Here is a 16,906-nt window from a genome sequence, read left to right as displayed (position 1 = left end):
TCACGACTAACTTTTATATCAACCCCTTTTTAGTGTTTCGATAACTATTTTGTGCCTTGAACACCCAGCAGGGTGGATATGTGCTTATTACATGTCTTATTATTATTATTTATTATTATCATAAAACCTAGTAGGCGGCACATGTTATCTGAATCATTTTGTCAATAATGGGTTAGATTGCTCCGTGGGTTGTACAATAAAGTTCCTGCAAATAGAACCTGTAGCAAAAGCGAGCATTGTGCAGAAACTCTTTATCAAAAGAATGATGTTTGTTTTCCATAATAATTCCCCTCGACTTCCCCAAGCCTAACCCCCGCAACCGGACCACAGTATATTGAACCATTTACTATTAAGTTGTTGTTTGCAACATTCCATACATGACGTAATTGATGGGCGTTGGCTTTGGTTGTGTTGGCATACGGTCTGTATGGTTAGTGCGCACTGCAATAACAGGTGCATGCGCATAGTACAACAGCAGGCAGTGGTTGTCCCAGCTCGACCTTTACCAAAGCATCAAAGCCAAGGGGTATCGGACGCGTCATAACACTGTAAGACGAAGTAGCTCAGCATAGGACCTTCTTTCAGTTCGTTGAAACTTGACTTTATAAAACAGGTGAGTACGTTTTCTTCATCCATGGAGGTGTATAGGTGCCTCTCCGAAAGATGTTTAGTTTGTAGAAAAGTTCATTACAATACATGGACTTCACTGATTCTGTTGATTTGAGGGAAACAAACTTTATTTTGGGCAAGACTAAAACATCGAATTCGAAACATGATTTATCCATGTCGAGCTCTACGACGAATTTAACCCATGGAATTGGTTTGAATCTGGAGAATTATTTCTTGTTAGACCCGACATCGAGCTATATTCATTATTATCTATGGGACTAAGGACACAATACTACATTTTATTTTATAAATCGATGAGTTTATAAATTAAATTAAATCTCATCTGTGCAGTGTGCAGTGTGCATTTGCCTATTTAATATGCAGACCTCCTTGCTATAGAATGTATACTGATTGATTTACTTATGCAGTCTGCTAAGTGCAGTCTGCTGATAACCTACATGACCCATAGAGGATAGACCTCCCCACAATGTTTGACAAAATTAACCACCATAGAGAAATGAATACACATGACATTGCACTATACATTTGCACTTTACACAATGGTAGAAAGCGAAGCACCCCCCCCCCCCCTCCACCCCCACACACATTGAATTTAAATGCATGTTGGTGTGGCCATGGAGGTGTGGTGAATGCCCGGGACCTGGGGGAATCTTTCAAACTATTATGTCAATGCACAGATGAAGTTTTGTTTTGAATTGAAATGGACTTGTTAGGTCAAGTAGCCCTACATCAAACAATAAAATTAATTTGTTAAGTTTAACACATGCTGGGAATAAACATTTTCTGAGTGATAAAATATAAAACTTCATTGTACCTCTGTTAACCCTTTGCAATAGGAATCACTAAAACCTGAGAATGCAGAAGGCCAAGACTTACGACTGGAATGATTCGAATCTTGCTCTGTTTGGCTCAGACACTGAGAAACAAGTCAAGAAAGAATCGGCTGAATCTGAACCAGCCTGGAAAGGAGCTGGGGAAAAAGTTGGACTTCAGGTAAATTAAGGAGAATGTTAAGGGAAAAAGGGAAGGTAGTGGTAGCACTTCAACTAACTCTCTCTCCATTAGGGCATCCGCCATCCCGTTGTGGTCTGAGAAACTAACTCTCCCCAAGCCTCCCTGTCCAGAGCTGTTGTCGTTAGCTCATGCATGTTATTTCTGTTTAGTCGACTAATGTTGTCAGTCCAAAACTAAATAGTTACATAAAAAAACAATGTGATCTTTTATTAAGCAAAAACTACTCCATTAGATGCCTTGAAGGGGACAATGGACAATAAATGAGTTTTACAAAATAACTGAGGTCAAGAACAGCTTCATCGATCACTATATTAATAAATCTACAATTTGTGTGTTTCAATATTTTGTTTTAGATTTGGCGTATCGTGAAGTTTAAAGTTACCCACTGGCCCAAGGAAGACTATGGAAGCTTCTATGATGGTGATTCCTACATCATCTTGAATACTTACGTAAGTAAATTAAGACATTATTTTCTCTTGCACCTTTCAGCTTAATGGCCCCACTTCATGTTTCTATTCACTTTTCTTAAAATGCTCATCTTAAACAGGAGATCCCAAGTCTTTAACCAAAATAATGTCAGTTAAGTTAGTACCTGCTTGTCGGACACTTTTAACGAGTAGTATTGTGTGTGTCTTATTTGTAGAAAGAACCTGAGAATGACCAACTGCTTTATGATGTTCACTTCTGGATTGGAGCATCATCTTCACAGGTCAGTTTGATTAATGTGAATTCAGAAGACAAATCTGCATTATCACTTGTTATAGTGTTGGTTTCAATGCTGAGGTTGCAGGGACAATGTTTTGTTTTATATAAAATCCATTTGTTTCAAGGATAGGTTTCACCAGTAGGTTTTTCCAATGTTAAACCGATGAGATACATAGAAACAAAGTAGGTTTCATCTTTGGAAATTTGAACATACATGAGGTAAAAGATAACTTGATTTGGTCTGTTTGATTGTTATGTATTTGACAGGATGAGTATGGGACCGCTGCCTACAAGACAGTGGAGTTAGACACGTTTCTTGATGATAAACCAGTGCAGCATCGTGAAGTTATGAACCATGAATCGGCAATGTTCATGTCATATTTCCAAACCCTCAAGTAAGTCTATTTCCTATTTGAATTGTCTGATTTACAACAGAGGGCATAAGCCCTTTTCACACTACTCTATTCACCGGGGCTTTCTCCCTGGGGAATAACAGCCGGCCTTTTCACCCTATGATCGCTTACCTGCCCTGGTAAATGGGCATACCCTGTAGGGAATAGCCATCCCTGTTCTGGAGTAGTGGGTTAGCGGTAAAAGGAACCCCCTGTAATAGGAACACAGTGAAAGTGGGCTGGGGTAACCATGGTGTAAACAAGTACTGTGGTCTCAATGGGGCTGTATTCCACATGGATAAGAGATACAGTGTGAAAATGGCATTTAACTAGATTGAATTACTTTATAACAGTGCTTTGGCTTTTGGGTTCTTTTGTTCTTTGTTGAGTTTCAGTTGAGGGAGAATTATTATACTATTTCTAATTTGTACAGCTTGATGAATGGAGGAGCAGACACTGGATTTCGTCATGTGAAGCCTGAAGAGTATCAGCCAAGACTCCTTCATTTCAGTGGAACCAGAAAAAGTATCGTAACAAAAGAGGTATAAATCTGTTCAAATATTAATGTTTGTGTTTCTTCAGCTGGGTACTATAATGTCTTTTATTGCAATTTCATATCCACAATCATCGAAACATTGCCAAGTGAAAAATATGTATAAATTTGAACAAATAAGTAAAAAATCAGCAAATCAAACGTTTTTTCTAAAATATATTGTTTCATTTGCTAAACAGTTACTTTGGAGACCAGTCTTGGTTAATGATTACCATGCAGGAGCTCCAAAACATGCAAAAGCAAATTTAGGCCTACAAAGTTCACAAACAAACTTGTAATTTTCAAGACTAACAACTATTGATGTTAATGTTTCATAACCTAAACAACTGTTGTTTTTCCTTTGATATAGCTGCGCCACAACGTTTCTATTGTAAAGACATATTGACAAATGCAAGTGACCTTGTAACCAGAGTCACTGTACATGTGCATTATTCCCTACAATTGGGATGTAATATTTATGTACAGTTGCACCAGTACTGACGCTTGTGTGAAGCTTTTTGGGTGTTGGTTTGTGGATAAAAGTAAATGCATTTATTGTTGACCCTTTTTATTTATTGCAGAGACCCCTGTCCAAGTTTTCTCTCAAGTCGGATGATGTCTTCATTCTGGATCTTGGGTTGGAGATCTATCAATGGAACGGAAAAGGAGCCAACAAAGATGAGAAGTTTAAGGTACCATCTACTTCTTATAAACCTACATCGACATTACAAATTACCCTTTTGCTGGCAATGTACCTGTCATAACATTTCACCATCTCCTTCTTATATACCTACATTACAAATAACTCTTTTGCTGGTGTCATAACATTTCACCAGTACATTAAAACATTATGAAAATACTGATGCCATTTTGATGAAGTTACACATTGTTTTATTCATGACAGGCTGTTCAGTATCTGCAGCAACTGAAATCCGAGCGTGGCGGTAAACCAAAAGTTGAAACTCTGGATGAAGGTGACGTTTCCTCCACCCATAAGTTCTACTCAAGTCTCTCGGAGGAGGATTTATCTGAGGGGGCTGAGCAAGCTGATGACAGTTTCACTCCAGCCATTTTCCGGTAATGTGATCTGAGATATTTATCCTTTTTATATACTTATCAAAGAGAAATCCGCAGAGGAAAACTGTAGTGTAAAGTTATAACTCATTATTGTCTATTCTTTTATGGTTTTAGGTTTGCAGTAACAACTTGCTCTTATTCCCTTTTCTCTTAATCTGTTAGTGATACTTAATGTTACTTACAGAATAGATGAGTGAATATTTCCATACCATAATTGTGTTTTATTTGTTCTGTTATACTGTAGTGTTTCTGACGAGACTGGTCACCTAGAGATGAGTCTTGTATCTGAAGGCAAACTCTCCAAGAGCTTCCTGAGTTCCAAGGTATGTTGTTATCTTTTGTCTCCTCCTTATTGGGTTCTGGTTGAATATGGAGAAGTAGAGAAAGTAAAGGATAAAAACCAACCAGTCTCCCGGAGGACCTTCCCTTTATTTCCTATACACCTCCTTATTGAATGCCCTCTCCTGGAGGACCTTCCCTTTATTTTCCTATACACCTCCTTATTGAATGCCCTCTCCTGGAGGACCTTCCCTTTATTTTCCTATACACCTCCTTATTGAATGCCCTCTCCTGGAGGACCTTCCCTTTATTTTCCTATACACCTCCTTATTGAATGCCCTCTCCTGGAGGACCTTCCCTTTATTTTCCTATACACCTCCTTATTGAATGCCCTCTCCTGGAGGACCTTCCCTTTATTTTCCTATACACCTCCTTATTGAATGCCCTCTCCTGGAGGACCTTCCCTTTATTTTCCTATACACCTCCTTATTGAATGCCCTCTCCTGGAGGACCTTCCCTTTATTTTCCTATACACCTCCTTATTGAATGCCCTCTCCTGGAGGACCTTCCCTTTATTTTCCTATACACCTCCTTATTGAATGCCCTCTCCTGGAGGACCTTCCCTTTATTTTCCTATACACCTCCTTATTGAATGCCCTCTCCTGGAGGACCTTCCCTTTATTTTCCTATACACCTCCTAATTGAATGCCCTCTCCTGGAGGACCTTCCCTTTATTTTCCTATACACCTCCTTATTGAATGCCCTCTCCTGGAGGACCTTCCTTTATTTTCCTATACACCTCCTTATTGAATGCCCTCTCCTGGAGGACCTTCCCTTTATTTTCCTATACACCTCCTTATTGAATGCCCTCTCCTGGAGGACCTTCCCTTTATTTTCCTATACACCTCCTTATTGAATGCCCTCTCCTGGAGGACCTTCCCTTTATTTTCCTATACACCTCCTTATTGAATGCCCTCTCCTGGAGGACCTTCCTTTATTTTCCTATACACCTCCTTATTGAATGCCCTCTCCTGGAGGACCTTCCCTTTATTTTCCTATACACCTCCTTATTGAATGCCCTCTCCTGGAGGACCTTCCTTTATTTTCCTATACACCTCCTTATTGAATGCCCTCTCCTGGAGGACCTTCCCTTTATTTTCCTATACACCTCCTTATTGAATGCCCTCTCCTGGAGGACCTTCCTTTATTTTCCTATACACCTCCTTATTGAATGCCCTCTCCTGGAGGACCTTCCCTTTATTTTCCTATACACCTCCTTATTGAATGCCCTCTCCTGGAGGACCTTCCTTTATTTTCCTATACACCTCCTTATTGAATGCCCTCTCCTGGAGGACCTTCCCTTTATTTTCCTATACACCTCCTTATTGAATGCCCTCTCCTGGAGGACCTTCCCTTTATTTTCCTATACACCTCCTTATTGAATGCCCTCTCCTGGAGGACCTTCCCTTTATTTTCCTATACACCTCCTTATTGAATGCCCTCTCCTGGAGGACCTTCCCTTTATTTTCCTATACACCTCCTTATTGAATGCCCTCTCCTGGAGGACCTTCCCTTTATTTTCTTATAAACCTTCTAATTGAATGCCCTCTCTCTTCGTGTTCCTGTAAACCTTTACAAGACAGTTTTGTTGGAAGCTGGACTGTTTTGAAGCTTAGAAATGCAATTGAACAACTTTTAGACTGGACCTTAATAATCCCTGTGTTTCCCCCTTTCATCTCTCGTCACCTGGTCAAGGATTATTACTAGACATGTTGTGGTTCTATTACCCAGTTAGACATCAAGACTTATCTTAGTTTGGGTTTTCTCTTTAATCCATCTCTTTCTCTAACTCTGTCTATGTGTCCTCCTTTCCATTCTCGTCACCTGGTCAAGGATTATTACTAGACATGTTGTGGTTCTATTACCCAGTTAGACACCAAGACTTATCTTAGTTTGGGTTTTCTCTTTAATCCATCTCTATCTCTAACTCTGTCTATGTGTCCTCCTTTCATTTCTCGTCACCTGGTCAAGGATTATTACTAGACATGTTGTGGTTCTATTACCCAGTTAGACATCAAGACTTATCTTAGTTTGGGTTTTCTCTTTAATCCATCTCTATCTCTAACTCTGTCTATGTGTCCTCCTTTCATTTCTCGTCACCTGGTCAAGGATTATTACTAGACATGTTGTGGTTCTATTACCCAGTTAGACATCAAGACTTATCTTAGTTTGGGTTTTCTCTTTAATCCATCTGTATCTCTAACTCTGTCTATATTTTTTTTCTCTCAACCAGGATGTGTTTCTTGTTGATGATGGAAAGCAGTTGTTTGCATGGATTGGACAAGCAGCAAGTACTGATGAGAGGAAAAATGCCATGTCTTATGCCCATGTAAGTATTTTTTACAACGGAACAAAGCGCTCATTTGAATTGCTTGCGTTGTTCAATAAATAGTATTAATCTTGTCATGGTTACATTTGATATTTCCATTTTGTAGATGAGGGCACAAGTAGGCCCCTAGCCGATTGTATTTAAACAAGTTGGTTTTCTTTTCTCAATACGCCAATGCCAAATATTTGAATGATTTTTTCTATTGTTCTATTTCAGAACTACTTGATGAAGACCCAGCATCCCCTTGTTCCAGTCACTGTGGTGAGTGAAGGAAAAGAGACGGCACTATTTGCTAAAATCATGCCTTAGGATGATTAGTAGAGTTGAGGCTAAAATAATGCATGAGAATGCCTTGTAAAGTTGAAGGCAAAATAATCGCTAAGCTTTTGGTTAAGGAAAGGAACAACAGTAGTTATTTCTTGAAGGTGAAAAGGGGAGCATTAATTGTAGTCTGTGTAATAAAGAAATACATGTTTTTATTTTCATGGTACAACTCATCTTAGATATATATTGTTAGCACTTTGCCATTTTAAGAAATCTCCCTCCAACCTCCAACCTCCACTCAAAGAGCGGATAAACTAATTACACAATGTCTTCCATTTGCAACTTGTTCACATTTCCACCAATGGCCCTACGACTGTTGAGATAGTAAGACACCACTACAGGTAGTGGTGTACCACTACAGTAGTAAACCACCCCCCCCCCCCCCCCCCCCCCCCCCAAAAAAAAAAAAAAATAATAATAATAATAATAATAATAATAATAAATAAATAAGAAAAAAAAATAAAAAAATAAAATAAAAAAAACAACCCAGCATCTTATCCAACTTTCAAAATGTCCAAATGAACAGTTAGATACATTTAAAGATAACTCCCAAATTGTATCCGTTCCCCCACACCCCAAAAATTGAAAACGTCTGGTTTCCCAGGGTAACAGAGTGAAAAATTTACTTTTATTTTTGTACCAGATAAGAAATGTTCAAATGTATCCCTAACAAATGTGGGACTTATTTTATCATTTGCAATTAACCAAAGTACCATCACAACCATGTATGATTCTAAAGTTCACTCATGTAACAGACATTCCACGGTTTTACACTTTTATGTGGGGAGGTTTAATTTTGAGACATTCATCCATTTATTTTTGTAGGTAATTTGTTTTAGTTTCTTTTGTTTTGGTTCCTCTTGCAACTGTTGGCCGAGCAAGCTGTGTTTACTATCGGAAATTGATGTAAAGAAAAAAGCAACGAATCTGTTGATAATTTTTGCTAAATACTTCCGCGTAAGTGCCTTATAAACAAGTTTGTGACATTAAAGGGGAATGTTTTAAAGGTACACAATCTTTTCTAGAAGAATACACATGTTTGTAAATTAAATAACTTTTTTAAAAGAAACATAATCATGATTGCCTTAGGTAAACTTTAAAAGTGCTACTTGCCATACAATTATCAGAGTAATTTTAAAGAAATGATGTACTTAAAATCTTCATGAAAGTTATGTAAAGTCTAAACCAAATCTCAGAACAATTTTGCTTTGAAGGAAAATACATTCCAATTAAGTGATCCTCCATGCCTCACGTATCCAGGTCTTGCATGAAACTATAGTCTTATTATTTGATATTCTAATTATTATTGCTGTGAATGGCATGGAACCTATCCTGAATGTTTGGAGCTTATTTTGAAGTTTGCTTCTTTGCACTGGTAAGAAGAAATCCTATTACTGATTATTACACATAATGCGCATAAATTATAAGGATCTTTAACAAATTAAAATGGTTCAACTAACTACTCACTCCCCATTATTTTGATGCACTGAATGCACGACTTATAATTATCACCATAACAGTTACTTTTCACTTTTTAACTTAATTTGAAAGCCTAGCCGCTTGTAGGTCAAACTTTAACAAGGTAGGTCAATTTATTGGAACCCGGTGTGTAGGAAGCTTTAGTTATATATATTTTGCTATTAATTTATGTCATATCGGATTTTATTTGGTATTAAAGGAAAAAGGTTGTCCAACAAAACAAAAACTATTTTGTCACTGATTGTTTGTAAAATGTACTTGTCATTTAATTGTATTGTTGTTTATGATGCAGATAATCTCTATAGTGCGCTCGCCGAAACGTGGACAGAAAAATCCATTGACGAGTGCTTAATCACAAAATGAAGAATTTTCTATTTGTATTTTTTTCTATTTAACAACTTAACAGTTTTTACATCCCCTGCTATCGGGTGCTCATTTATTCAATCCAATTTGCTGTGATTGTATTTAAATGAACGGTTTTTATAGCTCCTCTTTTATGCCTCTTCTGAAAATCAACGATTTGGTTGGCTAAGATTTGATTTTGTCACCATACAATTATACATAATTCATGAGCATGAAGGGATCCATTAACAGAGTAAGATTGAGAGATACTTTAAACATGTGCCTCGAGATCGGAATGCAACAGACATTCTCTGTATATCCATATCGGTATGGAAGGCAAAACTTGTCTATTTAAAAGTTTAGAACAAATTTATTTGGGTCTTGAGCGATGGTATGTTGTGTGTGAACCTCATTTAAGGGATGTTTAATAATCACTCTTAATTAATACCAATAAACCTTTGGTTATTAGAAGCCTATACAGTAGCTTTCGATATAAGGCATTTTGAAAAAACTTCGAAGTAATGTGGTTATGTATAAAACAAAAAACATCAGTTATGATCTAAAAAAATGAATCTAAGAAGAGTTACTGTTTGAAACGTTTCTCAGATTGTGTATTCATATTGGGGATTGTTCTCCCTGCGTGGACATAATCGCTCTGCATTCTAGGCGATATCTCATTTTGAAATGAAATTGTCCCATGTTAGAGTTTTATTGTATCATCTTTATCTATAGACTAAAACAATCGAAAAATGGTTAAACAAAATCAAAGATTGTTGCTTTTCAAGGCAGGATTGGTTTATTGTCCAATCTGCCGGCCATACCTTAGCGTTGGGTTCCACATTTCTGATATTTAAGGGACCATCTTAAAATATAATATGTCATAATTGCACAGCGCCAAATCTTGCAGCTCCAGGGCGTTGGTTTCTTGTCACTGCAGTTGGTCTGAGTGTTTTGATTCTGGCTGGTAGAGGAAGCAGTCCACAAATCTTTACTTCAACTGATCTCGTCTTTCTCCAGAAGGTATGTACTTTAACAAAGCAGTATAAAAGTTTCTAATTACCAGACTGATGGCGGCATTTTTGTAAGTTAAAGTTGGTATTTAATGATTTGATTTTCACATTAAATATTTGCTCATAATTTTGGACATAGAGCTAATGAGGGGGTTTTTGCTTTCTGTGCAAGAAGAGAGGCGGGGCGTGGCAGTATGTTATTTATTTATTTAAAAGTTATTTATTTATTATTTTAAATCAGCGGTACATAATATTTAAAACACCCGAGCCGGACAAACTTTAAAAACTGCATCGCGGATGTGTCGGACTCAATAAAATCTCCACTACAAGATATACACATTAATAAATGGTTACAATACTGTGAAACTAACGTAACTTTTTGGAGACAGAATAAAAGACCAGCCTCTTCTAAACCAAACAAGAAAGCTCTTGCACCTACCCCTATACAATAATATTTATAATTTAGTATAATTTGTTTTCTTTAAAATTTTGGAGTAAGCGACTGTCTTTTAAAGATAAAAAACAAACACAGTTGTGCGATGGTGAAAACAAAAGTTGTACTCCCCTTCTGTTATTTGTCGCCCACTCATGCTTTGCTTTTAGGTGTATATAATATTAGTTCGTCATCAAAAGGCTCGACGTCAAGAAACAAACTTTTAGACATAGGACTTTGAAAGTAATTTGTTTAAAAACTGGTCATTTTATTTACAAATTACTTTTCCCGAAATTCTGGTCATGCAGAAGTTGTTTTTAAAAGTTGTTTTCTTTCGTGAAATATTCCATGAAAGTGGAATAATTCTGACCTTTATGTTACCGCATTTTGTAACATGATTCGTTTGAGACGGGAATCGTGACCTCGATGCACACAAATTGGAGGGGGGGGGGGGTCTGGATGAGACCTAAGCTTCTTCCAGAATGGTAACCCGCACCCAATTACCATATTAGGTCATTTAGTACGTGCTTTGAAATGGAATTCGTCGCAAAGTGAAATCAAAGTCTGGTCGTGTCTTCAAGCTATTATGGTTTCAGCAAAAGTGTATCCTTGAACGTGGCACCGGCAAGTTGTGTTCCCATGTGACATCGTTTTTATTTGTTTTCATACCGTATTGTTTTTCAAGTGAGCTGTTCAATGAAAACAAATAATCACTTATATTGAGTCACATAGTGAGGGAGTACCTTTGGTAATAACTCCAAAAATTAATGACCATAAAAAGTCATGGGGCGGCTTTGTAAGGGGCGACTTTGTTGCTATAGGGCGCGATTTTGCCATGGGTCGACATTAAGTCAACCCCTTACAAACTCACACCTTACAAAGTCACCCCTTACAAAGTTACCCCCTTACAAAGTTACCCCTTACAAAATCACCCCTTACAAAGTGACCCCCTTACAGAGTCGCCACGTATAAAGTCACCCCTTACAAAGTCTGGTAGTTTTTGTTTGTCATTCTTTTCTTGCAACTTCTGATGCCCAATTGAGATTTCGGTTTGTTTAAAACCTAAATTATTTAAAACATATATCCAGACAATTTCCATTTTGGTTTACTACTTGTATTCAAGCTAAATAACAAGCTAGAAAATTGACATAATTCGAAACGATTTAAATGATTAAGTTAGAATCAAATGCCGGTGTGGGTACATCTTCACATCTGTTTTCCTAATATCCCAGCATGGAAGTGATGACTACTGTGACAAAAATGTCAGCAATTTCGTAGGCTTCCCGATTCTATCTTGAGATTGACCGGGTCTGGTCTTTGCTCTAATGTATGACCTAGAGGTATGACCATGGGAGGTGTCTTGATGCTGAGTTTGAGGTATGACTGAGTGAGCTGTCTTGAAGCAATTGCCATTATTGACTCCCATCAAGTCTTCTATCATCACAGCCATCCCATATCCCAAACTCTTGCTCACGGCTGTTGAACCGACATGCTTACATTTAATTATAATATTAATGTTGATTTGACGAATCAGTTTTTGTTGAAGATATTTTTAAACGTAATGTCTATTATTTTCCTCTTCTAGTCCCTGTTCTGTAACCATGGCAGCTCCACCAACCCGCGGTCTAGTAAAGGCCAAGAAGTATGACTGGAAAGACTCCAATCTTGCTCTCTTTGGGTCAGACACTGAGAAGTCCATCAAGAAAGAATCTGCTCAGACTGAGGCGGCATGGAAAGGAGCTGGACTGAAACCCGGATTGCAGGTCATTAACTCTCCACTTCTTCATCCAGCTTATAAACGTTCTAATATACCTCAATAATGTTTGGGTGTTTTACTTAACTTGCTTTTGTCATGACTTTTATTTGAAGGTGTGGCGCATCAATAAGTTCAAGGTGGAGCATTGGCCTAAGGAGGATTATGGCAGCTTCTTCAATGGAGACTCTTACATCATCCTTAACACTTATGTAAGATACAACTTCTTCAAAATACTAAAAACTTAAAAAATGCAGTTTCTTTTTGCAATTAATAACAATTGAACATGAAAAATAGCTCTCACAACACTATGATCGCAAACTATTTATTATTCAAACAACGGCCGCTTTCATTGGCCTACTATATGAACAGCATTTTCTCAACCAATTTTCAATAAATTTCTTTTTAGCGACTTGGAACAATCCTTTAAATTTGGGAAGTTACCTTTTTGTTTAAAGGACAATATAATAAAGATGAATGTCTCGACTCCTCAGAACAATTTATTCATAAGCATTTTCGATAATCTATTTGTGATTCTAATGTCTATTCATTGACAATTTGCTTTTCTTGAAATCGCTCAGAAAAAGCCCGATTCCAAGTCCGAGGAGCTGCTATATGACGTACACTTTTGGATCGGTCAATATTCAACTCAGGTAAGAAACAACTTCGTTGGTTGGTTGTAAGTTTTGCACTTTGTTTTGGTCTCGTGATGATATTAGTTTGCTATTTTTATGTTGCTATTTTTATGTTGCAGGATGAGTACGGTACAGCAGCCTATAAGACGGTCGAGTTGGACCATCTTCTGGATGATAAACCCGTCCAGCATCGTGAAGTTATGGATTATGAGTCCGATTTATTCAAGACTTACTTCGCTGTAATAACGTAAGGTCACTAACAATAGAGAAACAATAATATTAAACCAATACCTGGAGTGGATTTCACAAAGAATTCAATTTTTATTTTAAATGTTATGAAACTTAAGAAATACGTCAGCTTTGAGGGGTTTCAAATCCATGGGGCACCCCCCCCCCCTTGACCGGGTCCTTTGCGTCCCACTTGTGGTGCCTTTCTTAACCTTGCATTCATTAAAATAATTATAATAGTGGTAAAATTTTAAGTGTTGTTTGGAAACACAATATTGTTTAATAAAGTACTAATTTTGTTTTGTTGTAGTAAGATGGAGGGTGGTGCCGATACTGGCTTCAGACACGTTGGACCTAAGAACTACACCCCTCGTTTGTTGCAGTTCAAGGGAGCTAAGAAGAACGTCACTCTTAGAGAGGTATGAGATCTTCAAGGTTTAGCCAAAGTCCCAACTTTACACTCTAACCTGGGGTACTAGAACAAGCTTTATTCCGTAGTGCCATTTACATCTATCTCTTTATACACCTTAGAAATTCCCGCTTTTCGAGACAGTTTTGACTTCTGTTCCAATTATTAATTACGAAACAATTCAGAAGACGCAATTATTGATTGAGAACGTTTAGCATAAAATGTAATAGTCATGGTTTGCTATAAATCAGTTTTACTAGACGAGCTGGGGAGACGTGTTTTGTTAATACATGATGAATGATTTCCAACAGAGACCTCTGAACAAACACGTACTGGATTCAAGTGATGTCTTCATTTTGGATCTTGGATTGAAGATCTTCCAATGGAATGGTGAGACTGCCAACAAGGACGAGAAAACAAAGGTAAGCCTTTCTCATAGAGTCCGATAAGATGGATTGGTTAAACAAATTGGTGCATGCTCTGTTCACAACTTTGCCTAGTTTCAGTTTGATTTATGACATTACTGTTTTAAGACAAATTTAACATCAACTAAAAGTTTTTTTTTTTTCAAAAACACCTGTCTTTATAATAGGCTATGCAGCACTTGCAGAAATTGAAGGGTATTCGTGGTAAAGCAACTAGTCAGGTTCTGGAATCTGCCCGAGTAGGACCAGATCATCAATTCATGAAAGCTTTGGCTGATGATCCTTTGGATGAAGAAGACTTTGCTGTGGGAGTGGACAACTCAAAGCCCGCCCTCTTCAGGTACTTTCATGTTAGTTTGTAGTTCGATGTCTCGAGAAACATTTTGGTAATCGCAGTTTAAGGCCTTTCTCTAGATAGTGTCTTGGGTTCAGCAATCAGCATTACTTTATCGAAGTTCGTTTGTTATCAATTCCAAGAAGTTTATAACTAAAAGTTAAATGATTTCATTGTGGCCTGGATTATTTATAACAACTTTCTGTATTAAAAGTTGAGTTTATCTTATTAAACAACATGAGCTCGAACCTATGTGTAACATTGTTTCTTCAATTATGTAGCTTTTCATAATGGTTGTCAATTGTGTACCCTCTTATTCCTCTTGTATCCCGTGTGAACAGGTTGAAAAACACCGACAAGCTTTATTTCACCAAGGAGGCTGAGGGAACTTTGCCAAAGTCAAAGCTTGATTCATCGGTGAGTTTAACCAATAATATGAACTGAGAAACCATATTATATTCCGTGCATGTTGGTGTTCTTTCATTAATACTTGGTTTTATCCACTTAATGTTCCAAACAGGATGTCTTCATTTTGGACAACACGAAGGAGCTTTACGTCTGGGTCGGAAAAGGAGCCGATACCACTGAGAAGAGGAACGCCTTTTCATATGCCCACGTAAGCTTGAATATTCAGATCACACTAAGCATTCATATGCCCACGTAAGCTTGAATATTCAGATCACACTAAGCATTCATATGCCCACGTAAGCTTGAATATTCAGATCACACTAAGCATTCATATGCCCACGTAAGCTTGAATATTCAGATCACACTAAGCATTCATATGCCCACGTAAGCTTGAATATTCAGATCACACTAAGCATTCATATGCCCACGTAAGCTTGAATATTCAGATCACACTAAGCATTCATATGCCCACGTAAGCTTGAATATTCAGATCACACTAAGCATTCATATGCCCACGTAAGCTTGAATATTCAGATCACACTAAGCATTCATATGCCCACGTAAGCTTGAATATTCAGATCACAATAAGCATTCATATGCCCACGTAAGCTTGAATATTCAGATCACACTAAGCATTCAATGAGGATGAATTGATTCGCTAAAATGATTTTGAAGAAAACCTAATTGCATCGGGACCATTGTAGTTTTATGTCACTTTCTCCATTTTATTTTTTGTTTTTTTCTTTTCCCTTTTATTACAGAAATATCTGCAGGATACTCCTCATCCATTTATTCCCATCACGTGCCTCAATGAGGGACACGAGAAGCCGGAATTCTTCAAGGCTCTGTCTTAAATCGTAGCCATCATGAGCATTGTCGGATGGTTTGCCGACTTGTCGCACATAACCCTTTACTTTATTCTTGTATCTGCTGCCCTCTACCGTTCGAAAGTTATTCCCATTTAGTTCTCGGCCCTTCCACACCAGGTTACCGAAGGCCGACCTTGTTGATTTCCATAACATCAGTGGGTTTTTCTATCTTAAGTTTGTTGTAGTACTTTTCTCCCCAAATTGCATTGGGGAGATAATGCCTGCAAACTGAACAGCTCTGTGTTGGAATCACTCTGTGGACATTCCTTTGACGTACACATTCATTAACACTGTAAACAAGCACTATATGGACGTGTGTAAGTCCACAACGTGTTTCAAGTTCATTTATATGGACTTCTTTTGTTCTCATGTCCAATCAAGTGCTTTGTAATCAATGGTAAACTTGGGTCAATATCATACAGACAACTTTTAGTCAGTTTAATTGTCGTTTTTAATAAGCCATTATTGTTCATTCACCACAATTGGCTTTATTAAAATTGTGTAAATTGTGTGGCTATTACTAAAATAATTGGCATACAGAGGTAGATAGTTATATTTAGACACTTCAGTGAGGTGCAAATGTTTTGCCTATATGAAGAAGGCCAATGTATTTTGTGCATTATTACAATAATGTAATTCACCACACAATATAAAACAAAAAATTAACACCGCACAAACAAATTTGCCATTAAAATATTTTACGTTCCATTTCAGAAAATGGACAAAATTGTATACTAGTTTACACACAAACAAGGCACAACTCTTGCAATAAAAACAACCATTTACTGAGTCGTTTTGGCAATTTAACAGAAAAAGGTCCTACAAATCAATTTTCAGGAGTCGCTATTTCATCGAAGCTCTCGCAAACTCAAAAAAAGTATACCGTTGCGCTCGAGTCAGTGCATTAAGTTCTACTTTCAATAAAGCAATAAGCACCACAACAAACAAACACACCCAAATAAACACAAACACCGAAAGTGTCTTACAGACTAACTTATATGATATCAATACATTATTTATATAGCTCTAACTTATTTATTCATTTATTCATTGAGGCTCATAGTAACGATGTATAATAACTTTTGATTTTAAATAAGAATCAGACAGTTATGAACAATCTGAATTTATAAGAGATCAAAATAAAAGAATTAGATTAGACGCAATTATTTAAATCAATGAGTGCACCAATAGAGACTATGGATTAAAATGAATGTGACAATAGTTGTTATTGTTCTTATA

The 16,906-nt window shown here is 37.3% G+C and overlaps 2 protein-coding genes across 2 annotated transcripts; both read left to right on the top strand.

The window, feature by feature from the left end:
- Positions 1–475: 475 nt before the first annotated feature.
- Positions 476–7,725, top strand: LOC117304115 (gelsolin-like protein 2). Its single transcript, XM_033788616.1, has 11 exons — positions 476–613; positions 1,467–1,623; positions 1,998–2,093; positions 2,288–2,353; positions 2,617–2,744; positions 3,175–3,283; positions 3,855–3,965; positions 4,178–4,350; positions 4,595–4,673; positions 6,923–7,018; positions 7,235–7,725. The coding sequence occupies exons 2-11, from the start codon at positions 1,486–1,488 to the stop codon at positions 7,325–7,327; spliced, it is 1,089 nt and encodes a 362-aa protein (XP_033644507.1). The 5' UTR covers positions 476–613; positions 1,467–1,485; the 3' UTR covers positions 7,328–7,725.
- A 2,337-nt stretch (positions 7,726–10,062) lies between these two features.
- LOC117304068 (gelsolin-like protein 2) lies at positions 10,063–16,906 on the top strand. The gene is made up of 11 exons (XM_033788559.1): positions 10,063–10,183; positions 12,192–12,369; positions 12,476–12,571; positions 12,941–13,012; positions 13,114–13,241; positions 13,533–13,641; positions 13,943–14,053; positions 14,224–14,396; positions 14,732–14,807; positions 14,911–15,006; positions 15,560–16,906. The coding sequence occupies exons 2-11, from the start codon at positions 12,208–12,210 to the stop codon at positions 15,650–15,652; spliced, it is 1,116 nt and encodes a 371-aa protein (XP_033644450.1). The 5' UTR covers positions 10,063–10,183; positions 12,192–12,207; the 3' UTR covers positions 15,653–16,906.

The sequence above is a fragment of the Asterias rubens genome, chromosome 20, assembly GCF_902459465.1.
Source record: "Asterias rubens chromosome 20, eAstRub1.3, whole genome shotgun sequence".
NCBI classification, from domain to species: Eukaryota; Metazoa; Echinodermata; class Asteroidea; order Forcipulatida; family Asteriidae; genus Asterias; species Asterias rubens.
Note: the sequence above shows the minus strand (reverse complement) of the source record. Positions and strands in the feature narration are given on the sequence as shown.

Coding starts and splice junctions, on each gene's coding strand:
- LOC117304115 (XM_033788616.1), top strand. CDS start 1,486: ATGCAGAAGGCCAAGACTTACGACTGGAATGATTCGAATCTTGCTCTG. Junction 2,354..2,616: donor TTGGAGCATCATCTTCACAG/GTCAGTTTGATT, acceptor TGTATTTGACAG/GATGAGTATGGGACCGCTGC. Junction 3,284..3,854: donor AAAGTATCGTAACAAAAGAG/GTATAAATCTGT, acceptor TATTTATTGCAG/AGACCCCTGTCCAAGTTTTC.
- LOC117304068 (XM_033788559.1), top strand. CDS start 12,208: ATGGCAGCTCCACCAACCCGCGGTCTAGTAAAGGCCAAGAAGTATGAC. Junction 13,013..13,113: donor TCGGTCAATATTCAACTCAG/GTAAGAAACAAC, acceptor TTTATGTTGCAG/GATGAGTACGGTACAGCAGC. Junction 13,642..13,942: donor AGAACGTCACTCTTAGAGAG/GTATGAGATCTT, acceptor GATTTCCAACAG/AGACCTCTGAACAAACACGT.